We start from the raw sequence: 13,640 nt of genomic DNA on the forward strand, positions 1-13,640 counted from the left end.
CCAACTTACAACTTGGCAAAATATATAGCGTCGGCTTTCAGCCCTCATGTGGGTAAATGTGAACACCATATTTCCAATTCCATGGATTTTATTCAGCGTTTAAGGTTGCTTCGTCTTGGAACCTCTGATTTACTTGTTAGTTTTGATGTAGTGTCACTTTTTATTCGGGTCCCTCTTGAAGAGTCATTGATTTTAATTAATGAAAAACTTGATATGGAAATAACGAAGCTCTGCTGTCATGTTCTGACGTCCACCTATTTTTTACTTGATGACAAATATTTTGAAGAAACTGGCGGTGTGGCTATGGGGAGTCCTTTATCCCCCGTAGTCGCTTATCTTTTTATGGAGGACTTTGAGGTTATGGCCCTGAAAACATCTTTTCTGAAGACTTCGTGTTTTCGGAGATATGTTGACCATATGTTTCTTGTTTGGCCACATGGAATAGACTCTTTGCACCGGTTATTGGGCCATTTTAATTGTCTTCATCCGAACATCACGATGAAACTGAAAAGGAGAGAAAGTTACCTTTTTTGGATGTACGAGTGTGTAGAAAAGAAGACGGTACTCTTGGACACAGTGTTTACAGGAAACCGACTCATACCGACAGGTATTTACATGCTACCAGTTGCCATCCACCTTTTCAACGTACAGGAGTCCTTCGGACCTTGGTTAAACGAGCATATGCTGTCTTTGATACTGAGAATTTACCATAGGAGCTGCAATATCTTAAGGACGTGTTCAATAATAGCGGCTATACACACCGACAAATTCGACGTGCTTTTGAGTTTCGACCTCTACCTGAACCTTCTGAAGACACCTTTAGGTCTGTGGCTTTTCTTCCGTATGCTGGGAAAGTGTCCGCCAAGATAGGTAGACTTCTGAAGAACTATGAGATCAGATGTGTTTTTCGTCCGCCAGCCAAGATTCCAGCACTTCTTGGCTCGGTTAAAGATGATTTGGGTTTGAGGAAGTCTGGCGTTTACAAAATACCGTGTGAGTGCAGGAAAATTTACGTTGCCCAAACTATTCGTACCGTCAACGTCAGGTGTATTGAACATCATCGCCATACGCGATTATTACAACCAGACAAATCTGCGGTGGCTGAACTTTGCCTTACAGAGGGACACAGGATGCTATACAATGAGACGCAAGTAGTTGTAAATGCTTCACGGTACTGGGATTGTGTTTTGAAAGAATCTGTTGAAATCAGGCTAGCAGATAATATTATTAATAGTGATCATGGATATCCGCTAAGTAAAACGTGGAATCCTGTTTTATTAGATATGAAGAAACAACGGCATCTGACTCGGCCGGCTATGAATAATCATTTGTAACGATATATCATTTTCAACAGTATTCACCACCGGAGGCGCTGCAACTCTTTTTGCGCCAAGGGGCAGCACGTATGATTGCGCTCGTGCTCACTGTATCTAACGCATTCGCTGTTGTACTTCGATGCATATAAAGGTGCAGTCATTTGCGACTGTAATCATTTATCGGCGAGGGCAGCATAGCATTTGTCACCTGATGATGGTGGCCAGGTGGACCGCTGAAATATTGTGTTCAAACGACAGTTTGATCCGGCTGGAAACCCGACAAGAATCTGATATACTAATACGCCGGGAAAGTCTATATAGTCACAACATTATAAGCGTCTTATATTGGAACTTACGCTACTCACTCAGTCATCAACGTTTAGCATTAAATGTAATCTACATTTCAATGCAGTATACCAGGTATTGCTCATTTATACAGTTCGTGTTGCTTTTCACTCTATTATGGAATCAACATACAGTATTAAGACCATTGAAGCGCAAATACAAAACAGCTGCTATAGTGCTTTACCATTGCAAAAGAACAGTGTTCGATAGAATTTTGTTTTGTTATTATGTTACCCTGACAAACTGCAGCAGTGAACTTGCGTTGATCAACGGCTTGGCTTGGTAACATCCTTTTTTATGATCACTGTCGCACACCCTCCTTAACTGGTATAAATTCTACAACTATACCTACAGAGTGTTCGGAAATTCCCGTTATAAACTTCTACGACTTGTGAGGAGAGTGAGTACATAATGTTTTGAATAGGAACCCCTGTTCGGAAACATATTGTTTCCGTTCTTGGACAGTTTCAACTTAAATGTTTAGCTCATTCACTTCTGATTGATGAATTGTGTTAGGCGTAACGCAATACAATTATTAGGTACCAATTCGACGGGAAACATAACTAAACAGCCATTTATCACTTAAGCATATTTTTTGTATTAACACTTACTATTATGTGTTTACATTATTTAAAAGCAAAAATGAATCCAGCATACTGATCGTACTGAACAGTACTGCTGCATTACAACAGCGGCTCGATGAGGCGACCACCAAGGTTGTTGCGGACATTATACCTACGAGCATGTTCTGGCACACACTCCATCCCACCTGGTGTCGCTTCAGTTTCTGGTGCAGTGGTCAGAACTCGCGCCAGGAGATCTTCCTCTGTCTCTTCAGGAGTCTCGAAAATTAAACATTGCATACGACTTTAAGTGACATCAGATTACCATCATACGTAGAACACGTCATCCTGTCTACCCTTTTGCATACCAGGACAAACGACACAGAGTTTTCTCCTACCCTCAGCAGACGTCATTACATATCTGAATTGAAATCATCGTAGAAGGAATTCGGTGTGTTTCTGGATATGTGTTCCTATTCAAATTACCATGCACTCACTGCCATTTGTATCGGGAATGTGCGAACACCCTGTATATCTAAGCTACATACATAACCCGGAAGCCACCAAATGGTGCCTGATGGAGAGTTCCTTGAGCCGCTATCAACCATTTTCCTTCCTGTTCTACTAGCAGATGAAGCGAGGAAAGAACGACCGTCTTTATGCCTCTGCAAAAGTCCTAATTTCACTTACTTCGCAGTCCTTACTCAAAATTTACGTTTCGGCAGTGGAACCGCTCTGCAGTCAGTTGCAAATATCGATTCTCTAAATTGTCTCAAAAGCGTTGCTCGAAAAGAACGTCTTCTTCCCTCCAGACATTGCCATTTTCCCTCACGAAGCATCTCCGTAATACTCGTGTGTTTATTGAACATACCGTTTAACAGAACTAGCAGCACGCCTCTGAACTGTTTCGATGTCTTCCTTTAATCCGACCTGTTAGGGATCGCAAATACTCGAGCAGTCTGATACTCAAGAATAAGTCATACAGTTGTTCTGTAAGCGGCTGCTTGAGAGATGAACCAAACTTTCCGATACTTCTACTGTTAATCTGAAGTCGACCATTTCCCCTCCCTACCACCATCGTTTCCACTTTACATCGTTTTCCATCGTTATGCATAGATATTTAATATTGTATTAGAACAACAAAGCGTTGGTTTTCCTACTCATCTCAGTTAACCTTAAATTTTATACATTTAGAACAAGCTCCCATTCATCACGCGACACAGATATTCTGCTTAAATCATTCTTATCCTTCAACGGTCACTCAACGATGTCACTTTCGCATATGGTACAGTGTCATCCGCAAACAATCGCAGACTACTGCTCATCCTACACGTCAGATCATTCATGTACAAAAAAAGAAACAACAGCGGTCGTATCACACTTGCTTGGAGCACCTTTGTCTCTTACGAAAAAGGGGATGGAATAAATTTTCATCTTCATTTGGCTGGCATAAAGAGGAGTAGTTGTGATTTGAAGCCTCAAATCATCAAATCTTGTACCAATATCCCAGTAAAATGCTAAACCTCGCTCTGCGATCGAAATTGCTATTAGGGAAACTCGCTACAGGGGCGAGTGCGGACAGACGCTGATACCGTTCTGCGTGCTGTCTAACACCGCCATGCTTTTCCACGGGGTTCTTGTGCTGATGTGAGACGCAACATCACTTTGCTGTCCCATAGGTTTCCTCTGCTAATCTAAAACTCTGGTGTCTTGCAACGTGGGCCTCAACGATCAGATGCTGCCATTGTTCTAGATGCCGTCCAATATCAGTGTGATTTGCCGCAGGTTTCCTGTGCTGGCCCAGTGCTGGGGTGCCAGGCAATATGGGCTTGCGCGACCAGTCGCTGGCTCTGTACTGGGTGCGACGCAACATCGCTGCGTTCGGTGGCGACGCCGGATGTGTCACCCTAGCGGGACAAAGTGCAGGGGCCGCCTCCGTCATCTTCCACATGCTGTCGCCGCTCTCCAAAGGTCAGATAACAGTCTCTGAATGCCGTAGAATTTCATCATTTCAACAGCGTAATCAACTATTCAGTGACCCCAACAGCGCGGCACGTCGTCAACTGCCTTCGTCAAAACAAACTCTTCTTTGGCGAAACTCGTAACCTGAGTACAGAAGTGATCGTCAGTTATAATCTTTTTACCACACACACACACACACACACATATATATATATATATATATATATATATATATATATATATATATATATATATATATATATATATACGAGGGCCGTTCAGAAAGTAACCTCCGGTTGATTTAAAAAAATACACCAAGTTAAATAAAAATATTTTAATATATACATCTTACAACTACATCTTTGCACTATTTTTCTACATAGTCTCCATAGCGATTGAGGCACTTATCGTATCTCTTCACAAGCTTTGAAATTCCTTCTGCATAAAAATCACCCGCTTGTGCCTGGAGCCAGCCTGTGACCGCATCTTTGAGCTCTTCGTCGTCATCAAACCGCTGTGACCCGAGCCATTTCTTCAAATGCATGAAGAGGTGATAATCACTTGGCGCCAGGTCTGGGCTGTAAGGTGGATGGTTGATAACGTCCCACTTGAAGGACTCAAGAAGGGCCGTTGTTCTGGGAGCAGAGTGAGGACGGGCGTTATCGTGCAAAAAAACGATACCGGAAGTCAGCATACCACGGCGTTTGTTCTGTATAGCCCGTCGTCACTTTTTTATTGTTTCACAGTACACGTCTTGATTAATGGTCGTACCACGTTCCATGAATTCAACCAACAACACCCCTTTGGCATCCCAAAACACCGTTGCCATCAGTTTTCTGGCAGAAAAATCTTGCGAGGCTTTTCTTGGTTTGGTAGGCGAATTTGAATGTGCCCACATCTTTGATTGTTCTTTTGTCTCAGGGTTCACGTACTTAATCCAGGTTTCGTCACCGGTCACGATTCTGTTTAACAATGGTTCTCCTTCGTCCTCATAACGTGACAGAAAGTCTAATGCAGAGGCCATTCTTTGAGTTTTGTGGTGGTCGGTAAGAATTTTGGGCACCCATCGTGCACAGAACTTAAGGTAACCCAATCTTGCTGTCACTATCTCGTACAAGAGAGTCTTAGAAATCTGTGGAAAACCAGTAGACAACTCCGACATTGAGAAACGTCGATTTTCACGAACTTTTGCATCAACTGTCTGAACGAGTTCGTCAGTCACCAATGATGGTCTACCACTCCTCTCTTCATCATGAACGTTTTCTCGTCCACTTTTAAATAAACGTTCCCATTCACGGACAACTCCTTCACTCATAACTCTTGGTCCGTACACGGCACAAAGCTCATGATGAATAGCTGCTGCAGAATATCCTTTGGCTGTAAAAAACCTTATGACAGCACGCACTTCACATTTGGCGGGATTTTCTATTGCACCACACATTTCAAACTGCCACAAAAACTAAACTAGCGCAGGTACGACGGTCACTCGACCACGGCTTGATGCCGACTGACCTGTTGAGTGCGTGAACGCACAGATGGCGTCGCTACTCCCCCCACAATCCGCACTGTGACCAATCGGAGGTTACTTTCTGAACCGCCCTCGTATATATATATATATATATATATATATATATACGTTCTGTCGGCTACACCGGTTATTATTAATGTGGTAACATTTCACACTGGCGATGGCTAATCACACACTTACATTAATCTGCGATCTTGAGACGTTAATCAAATATGTTACGTACCGGAGCGGTTCTCCTCTGCTACCTGCGACGGTAGTAGTAATAGACAGCCCAGGTGGCTGACTAGTGGGATAAGTATATCATGTAGAACAAAGCAGTGATTACATCAAAATGTTAGACGTAGTCACAATCAAGCTATAGTAGCCCATTACAAACAGTATTTTAAGCTGCTTAAAAATGTTATTAGGAAAGGAAAGATTATGTGATACGCAAATAGAATAGCTAATTTACAGGATAAAATTAAAACCATATGCTAAGTTCTGAAGGGAGTGTCTGGTCAGCAGCACAAAGTCGACGATATAAAATCAATTCGTAGTAAAAATATTTCTGTTGGTGATAAATCAGTTATATGTACAGTATTTAACAATCATTTTCTGAGCATTGCTGGTGAACAAAATAAAAATTTAGTTTCTACAGGGAATCACATAACTTTCTTGGCAAATGCCTTTGTGAGATTGATGTATGAAATACTCCTCTGTGATACAGACAATGGAGAGATTGAGTCAATAATTAAATCACTGAAGACTAAAGACTCTTATGGACATGATGGAGTGCCTAGCAGCATTTTAAAGTACTGTGCTGCACATGTTAGTCCTGTATTTATAGATATTTGTAATTTTTCCTTTAGGAATGGGCAGTTTCCCGAACGATTAAAGTACTCAGTAGTAACACCGCTTTATAAAAAGGGAGAAAATGATCATGTAGACAATTTTGACCTATTTCTATGCCATCAGGGTTTGCTAAAGTTATTGAAAAGGGCTGTGTATGTAAGCATAATTGATCATTTTATATCACACGATTTGCTATCAAATGTACAGTTCGCCTTTGGAAGTTGTTTAACAACTGAAAATCCTATATTCTATTTTCTCTGTGAGGTAGTGGATGGGTTATACAAAAGTTTCGAACGCTAGACATATTTTTTGATTTAACTAAGGCGTTTGATTGTGTTGATCACAAAATATTGCTCCAGAAGTTGGACCATTACCAAATACGGGGAGTAGCTCACAATTGGTTCGCCTCTTACTTTAGCAACAGTAAGCAAAAGGTCATTATACACAACATAAAAGTAATAACACATAAAAATAAATGTTCATGAATCTGAAAAATGTCAGTCCATAAGTTTAAGTAAACGCAATAAACAATACAAAAAGAATCACCATAATTTTTCAAGGGACTCCTCGACAGAATAGAAGGAGTGACTCATGAGGAAACTCTTCAGTTTCGATTTGAAACCGCGTGGATTACTGCTAAGATTTTTGAATTCGAGTGGTAGCTTCATTGAAAATGGATGCAGCAGTATACTGCACACCTTTCTCAACAAGAGTTAAGAAAGTCGGATCCAAATGCAGGTTTGATTTCTGCCAGGTATTAACAGAGTGAAAGCTGCTTATTCTTCTGAATAAGCTAATATTGGTAACAAGAAACGACAATAAGGAATATACATATTGAGAGGCTAATGTCAAAATACCCAGACTCGTGAACAGAGGTCGACAAGAGGTTCGTCAACTTACACCATTTATTGCCTGAACCGCCCGTTTCTCAGCCAAAAATATGCTGTTAGAATGGGAAGAGTTACCCCAAAATATAATACCATACGACATAAGCGAATGAAACTAAGCAAAGTACACTAATTTTCGTGTCGAACGATTACTCACTTCTGATACCGTTCGAACAGTAAAAATGGCAGTGTTATGTTTTTGAACAAGATCCTGAATGTGTGCTTTCCACGACAGCTTACTATCTGTCTGAACAACTAGAAATTTGAACTTTTCAGTTTCACTAACTATTTGCTTGTTCTGTGAAATTAAAACGTCAGGTTTTTTTAACTGTGTTAGAAACTGTAAAAACTGAGTATTACTATGATTTAGCGTTAGTTTATTTTCTACAAGCCATGAACTTAGGTCATGTACTACCCTATTTGAAACCGAGCCAGTGTTGCACACAACATCCTTTACTACCAAGCTAGCTAGTGTCATCAGCAAACAGAAATATTTTAGACTTACCCATAATACTAGAGGGCATATCATTTATATAAATAAAGAACAGGTGTGGCCCCAACACTGATCCCTGGGGCACCCCCCACTTCACAGTACCCCACTCTGACCCCACATCACAGCCGTTATCAACATTGTGAATAATGACCTTTTGCTGACTGTTGCTAAAGTAAGAGATGAACCAATTGTGAGCTACTCCCCACATTCTGTATTGGTCCGTATTCTGGAGCAATATTTTGTGTTCAACACACTCAAATGCCTTAGGTAAATCAAAAAATATGCCAAGCGTTCGAAACCTTTTTTTAGCCCATCCAGTGCCTCACAGACAAAAGAGAACATGGTATTTTCAGTTGTTAAACGACTTGTAAAGTCGAACTGTACATTTGATAGCAAATTGTGTGATGTAAGATGATCAATTGCCCTTACATACACAGCCTTTTCACTAACTTTTGCAAACACTGATGGCGTACAAATAGGTCTAAAATTATCTACATTACCCCTTTCTCCCTTTTTATAAAGCGGCTTTACTATTGAGTACTTTAATCGCTCAGGAAACTGCCCATTCCTAAAGGAAAAATTACAAATATGGCTAAATACAGGGCTAACATGTGCAGCACAGTACTTTAAAATTCTGCTAGGCACTCCATCATAACCATGAGAGGCCTTTAGTCTTCAGTGATTTAATTATTGACTCAATCTCGGAAAGGCATTTGCCAATAAAGCTATATGATTTCCTGTAGAAATTAAATTTTTATTTAATTCATCAGCAATGCTCAGAAAATGATTGTTAAATACTGTACATGTAACTGATTTATCACCAACAGAAATATTTTTACTGCGAACTGACTTTATACCGTCGACCTTGTGCTACTGACCAGACACTCCCTTCAGAACTTACCATATGGTTTTAATTTTATCCTGTGAATGAGCTATTCTATTTGCACACCACAGACTCTTTGCCTTCCTAATAACATTTTTATGCACATTAGAATACTGTTTGTAATGGGATACTGTAGCTTGATTGTGACTACTAACATGTTGATATAATTCCCGCTTTGTTCTACATGATATCCTTATCCCACTAGTCAGCCACCCGGGCTGCCCATTACTGCTAGTACCCCGTTTAGAATGTTCTAATGGAAAGCAACTCTCAAAGAGCATGAGAAATGTGTTAAGGAAAGCATTGTATTTATCATCTAAGTTATCGGCACTATAAACATCCTGCCACTCTTCTTCCTTGACAAAGTTTAAAAAACTCTCAGTGTCGCTTACGTTTTTTGATCCTGGTGTTGATTGACCGTCCAGACATTCCATCATAAACATTTCCGCATGTGCATGGTTATCGGTACATTCCCGACATTGCAAGTGGATCCCTTTTTCCTTTGCCGATCTAAGACATTCTTTCATCTTCTCTGTCGGTTTCAAAATCGTCTTTATGCCGTGTTTGAGCAATATACGGCCGATTCTGTCCGTCACTCTTGGAATGTATGGCAGAAAGGCTGTACCCGAAATTTCTTTTTCTTATTTGTCACTTTGCCGAGTGTTTGGCTCTGTTACACTTCTTATATAACTTGTCGAGTACCAGTTGCTCCTCAGAACACTTTACAGGTGCTGCATTTCGTGCCTGAGGTGCTGCGGCTCACATATTCGTCCTGCCCTCGTTACGAGCATATTAATCAGGCCTCTTTTCTAGCTCGGGTGGTGGCTTGATAAATTGTGCAGGATCGGTCCATGTGAGTCGGTTTATGAAAAACGCTGTGTACCAGATTTTCGCCATTTCTTGCGACCAGTGCATCTAGAAGTGGTAATTTTTTGTCCTTTTCTACTTCCATAGTAACTATTATGTTGGCATGGAGGCTGTTCAAGTGTCGTAGGAAGTGACCGAGGTGTTCCCCACCAGGACTTCATACAGCGAAAGTATCATCGACGTATCTGTACCACACCTTAGATTTACAAGTCGCCACGTCCAGCGCCTGTGCTTCGAAATGTTCCATGAAGATGTTGGACAGGACTGCACTAAGAGGACTAACCATGACGACGCCTTCCAGCTGTTCGTATAAATTGTCATTACAAGTGAAATAGCTCGTGGCGAGACATGCATGAAAGAGTTTTGTGATGTCTTGCGGGAAAATGGAACCGATGTGCTCCAGAGAGTCTCTGAGTGGCACTTTCGTAAACAAACAAAAAAAAACAATATCAAAGCTGACCAGGATATTGTTTGGCGCAAGTTTTAGTTTCTTCAGCTTCTCATTCAAATGGCCTGAGTCTTTTATGTACGTGTCAGTCTTCCTCACGTGCGGATGGAGCAGAGGCCAAGTGTTTTGCCAGTTTATACGTCGGTGAGCCATGAGTGCTAACAGTCGGTCTTAGTGGAACGTTGTTCTTATGGATCTTAGGTAATCCATATTGCCGAGGTGGTAGGGCTTCTGTGTTGCACCGGTTCCTCTGTATATCTGTTGGCAAAGAAGACGGTTTGATTAACGGATTCGTATTCCGTGCGATACGCTGCGTCTGGTTTGTGCTTAATTTTTGGTACGCAGTCGGATCTGATAGGACCCGGATCTTTTGTTCTTAATCTTCGGTAACAATATACCCTTCTCGGCATTAAGAGTCTAAATAGCTTGTAGCTCTTCTTTCTTCAAATTGCAAGCTGGTGGTTGTTCAAAAATGGTTGAAATGGCTCTGAGCACTATGGGACTTAACTGAGGTCATCAGTTCCCTAGAACTTAGAACTACTTAAACCTAACTAACCTAAGGACGTCACACACATCCATGCCCGAGGCAGGACTCGAACCTGCGACCGTAGCGGTCGCGCGGTTTCAGACTGTAGCGCCTAGAACCGCTCGGCCACTCCGGCCGGCTCTGGTGGTTGTGCTCGGCGCAGTATCCTGGCTGTTTCATTGCGTATTTCCTCTGCTCTTTCACAAGGAAGGGTTTCGTATGCCTCTTCGGTATTAGCAATGATGTCCTCCATAGGTATAGTTCTCGGCATGATGGCGAAATTCCCTCCTTTTTGAAGAACAGACACTTCCTCTTCTGTCAATTGTCACTCAGTGACACTGACCACTGTGCGTGACATGTCGGGAATCGCCTTGTCAGTCTGCTTCCGACATCTTTCAAACCTTTTCTTCTGTCGCTCAGTGCAACGCTCGAGTTAATTTAGCATGCTACTGTGAGTGACGCTGTCGATCTTGTCTCAGTCGTCTCGATGCATTCTGCTACTTAGTGGATAGAAAATGTCCAAAAGTTCCTTACCCATTCTTGCCAAGTCTCTCCGTGTTGTACGAATTCTATCACGAAAAAAAGCTCGTTCTATTCTGTCGTATATACGATGTGCTTGGGGAGGTGAATAAGATCTTACATTTCAAGAACTTCGGTGTAGCACCTTCATCCCGGCACCGCGACAGAAAGGCGAGAGAGGACATCAATCGCGCTTTCTTCTTCCACCGTTGGTCAGGGCGTCGGTGCAATTGCAGATCTCCTCCTCGTAGAGGCGTAATACAAAATTGTTAAGTCTTTCATGGCCACTTGTTGACATACTGCCTATTGGCTTCTGTCTCGGGTTCTTCAGCCAACGTTCACCTGATGACTTTACAAGAATAGCTTCAACAAGAAAGAAGAAATCCTTAAGGTAAACAAATTCTGACTTCCCATGCCGCAGCGAACAACCGTCGCAGGTAGCAAGAGGAGAACCGCACCAGAAGCCCTTGGACGTTGGCACGCCAGGTGCAGTCTGCGGCTGCAACCTCGGCTCCAGTTCACCACCAGCAATGGAGGGTGATGCTTTGACAATGCCAGCCACTCGTGCTGGCGAAATGTTAGTGACAGAGTCTAAAAAAACTCTCTATTGCTGTTGGATTAACTTTCCTACATAGTTTGTAATTATATGTGACATTTGTTTGAGTACAAAGCCTTTCTGTGTTAAAATTTGTGCATCATGGTCCGAAAGGCCATTCACCCTTTTACTAACAGACTCCCCATTTAGTAACGAAGAATGAATAAAAATATTGTCTGTGGCTGTGCTATTGTTCCCCTGCACCCTTGTTGGAGAAAACAAAGTCTGCTTCATATCATATGAATTTAGGAGATCTACCAACATCCTTTTTCTCGCACCATCATATACAAAATTTATCTTGATGTCACCACAACCAACTAATTTCTGGTACTTTCTACAAAATGAATCAAGGATCCTCTCTAGCTTGAGCAAAAATGCCCGAAGTCAGAGTTAGGGGACCTATAAACAACAACAATTAGAAGTTTAGTTTTATTAAATTCAACTGCCCCTGCGCAGCATTCAAATATCTACTCAGTGCAGTACCATGATACGTCTATGGACTCAAATGGAATACTATTTTGTTACGTATTTAGCCACTCCCCCATCCCACAAGGAACACCTTGAAAAACAACCAGCTAATATGTATCCTGCTAAAGGAAGACTATGGATTATCAAATTATTTAAGGGGGTGCTCCGATATACCAATAATTTCAGAGTCAACATCTATAAGCAGTTCACTAACTTTATCTCTAATACCTCTTACGTTTTGATGAAACATGTTAATTCCTTCCCTACTTGGAAACATTAAGTCCTCTGAAGGTGAGCCATTAGTTAGAGAGACTTTCTTTAAGCAGTTATACCTAACAGATGACTTCAATCTAAAAAAGGTGCAGCTCTAACACCAACTACTACAGGAATTTTTCCATGAGTGGTCCCACCACCACCCACTACACTGTCACCTATAAGCTTTGCCAGCCTCCCCTTACCATTGATTCACGAGACCGTCAGTTCACGAGACCTAGAAAACTGCGTTCTTGTCTTTTTCTGGATGGAACAGGAATAGCTCTGATTGCTTCCAACTTTTCAGGATCCGGCTGAATGTCCTCAGAAGAAATAATATGACCCAAAAACTTCACCTTTATCCTACCGAATTCAGATTCTTCCAAGTTAACTGTTATTGCAGATTCAGCAAAAATACGTAACAAACTGTTGAGGACACGATTATGATGATTCCAAGAGACTTCTGCTATTAAAATATCGTCCATGTACGAGGTATTGTGTTGTTTTAAAAAGTCAGGTAATATAGAATTTACCTCACAAATGAATACCGCCGAAGAAATGTTCAAGTTTCCGAAATTGATAAAAAACACCGAAACAAAGAAAAACCATATACTTTCTATATTCTAGATGAAGTTCAATTTGCCATATGCTAAATCTAAGTTCAACGGAAGACAACACTTTAACGCCATTGAAATTTTGAAGTTCTTCCAACTTTTGCGGTATTAATTTGTCTGGAATCTACGACAAGCCTGATCGTTCCGTTTTTCTTCTCAACAACATATAATGGTTTATTGTATGAGCTTACCGCGTGGTTCAATGATGCCCTCGTCAAGCATAGATTGTACTTCCGGTCTACACAGCCCCTATAACGTGCTGGAATTACGTATGGTTTCACGCAAAATTTTGTACGCTCACGAGCACGAAATTTGTACTGAAATCCTTTAAGTGTTCTCCTGTTTAGTGAGTAAAAACGGTGGAATGTGATTGTAAGACGTCAAAAAGGTCCTGCCTATCATTGTCATTACAGTTCTCAATTGTTTGAATTTTTTCTGAATTAAAACGTTAGTATCTAATACGTCGTCAATATCATCCCTGTCAGTACTTGCAGAGTGATCATTAGTGTCAAATTCCGTCGAAAGTTCCAAATTGTGATCTGA

At 41.3% G+C, this 13,640-nt stretch overlaps 1 protein-coding gene across 1 annotated transcript in view; it reads left to right on the forward strand.

Annotated features, from left to right (window-relative positions):
* Positions 1 to 13,640, forward strand: part of LOC126235077 (esterase FE4-like) — a 79,085-nt gene that overhangs the window by 36,651 nt on the left and 28,794 nt on the right. Inside the window, exon 5 of the mRNA XM_049943811.1 lies at positions 4,010 to 4,195. Within this exon, the coding sequence (XP_049799768.1) occupies positions 4,010 to 4,195 (186 nt within the window). The remainder of the gene's footprint in view (positions 1 to 4,009; positions 4,196 to 13,640) is intronic.

The sequence above is a fragment of the Schistocerca nitens genome, chromosome 2 (assembly GCF_023898315.1).
Source record: "Schistocerca nitens isolate TAMUIC-IGC-003100 chromosome 2, iqSchNite1.1, whole genome shotgun sequence".
Classification (NCBI taxonomy): Eukaryota; Metazoa; Arthropoda; class Insecta; order Orthoptera; family Acrididae; genus Schistocerca; species Schistocerca nitens.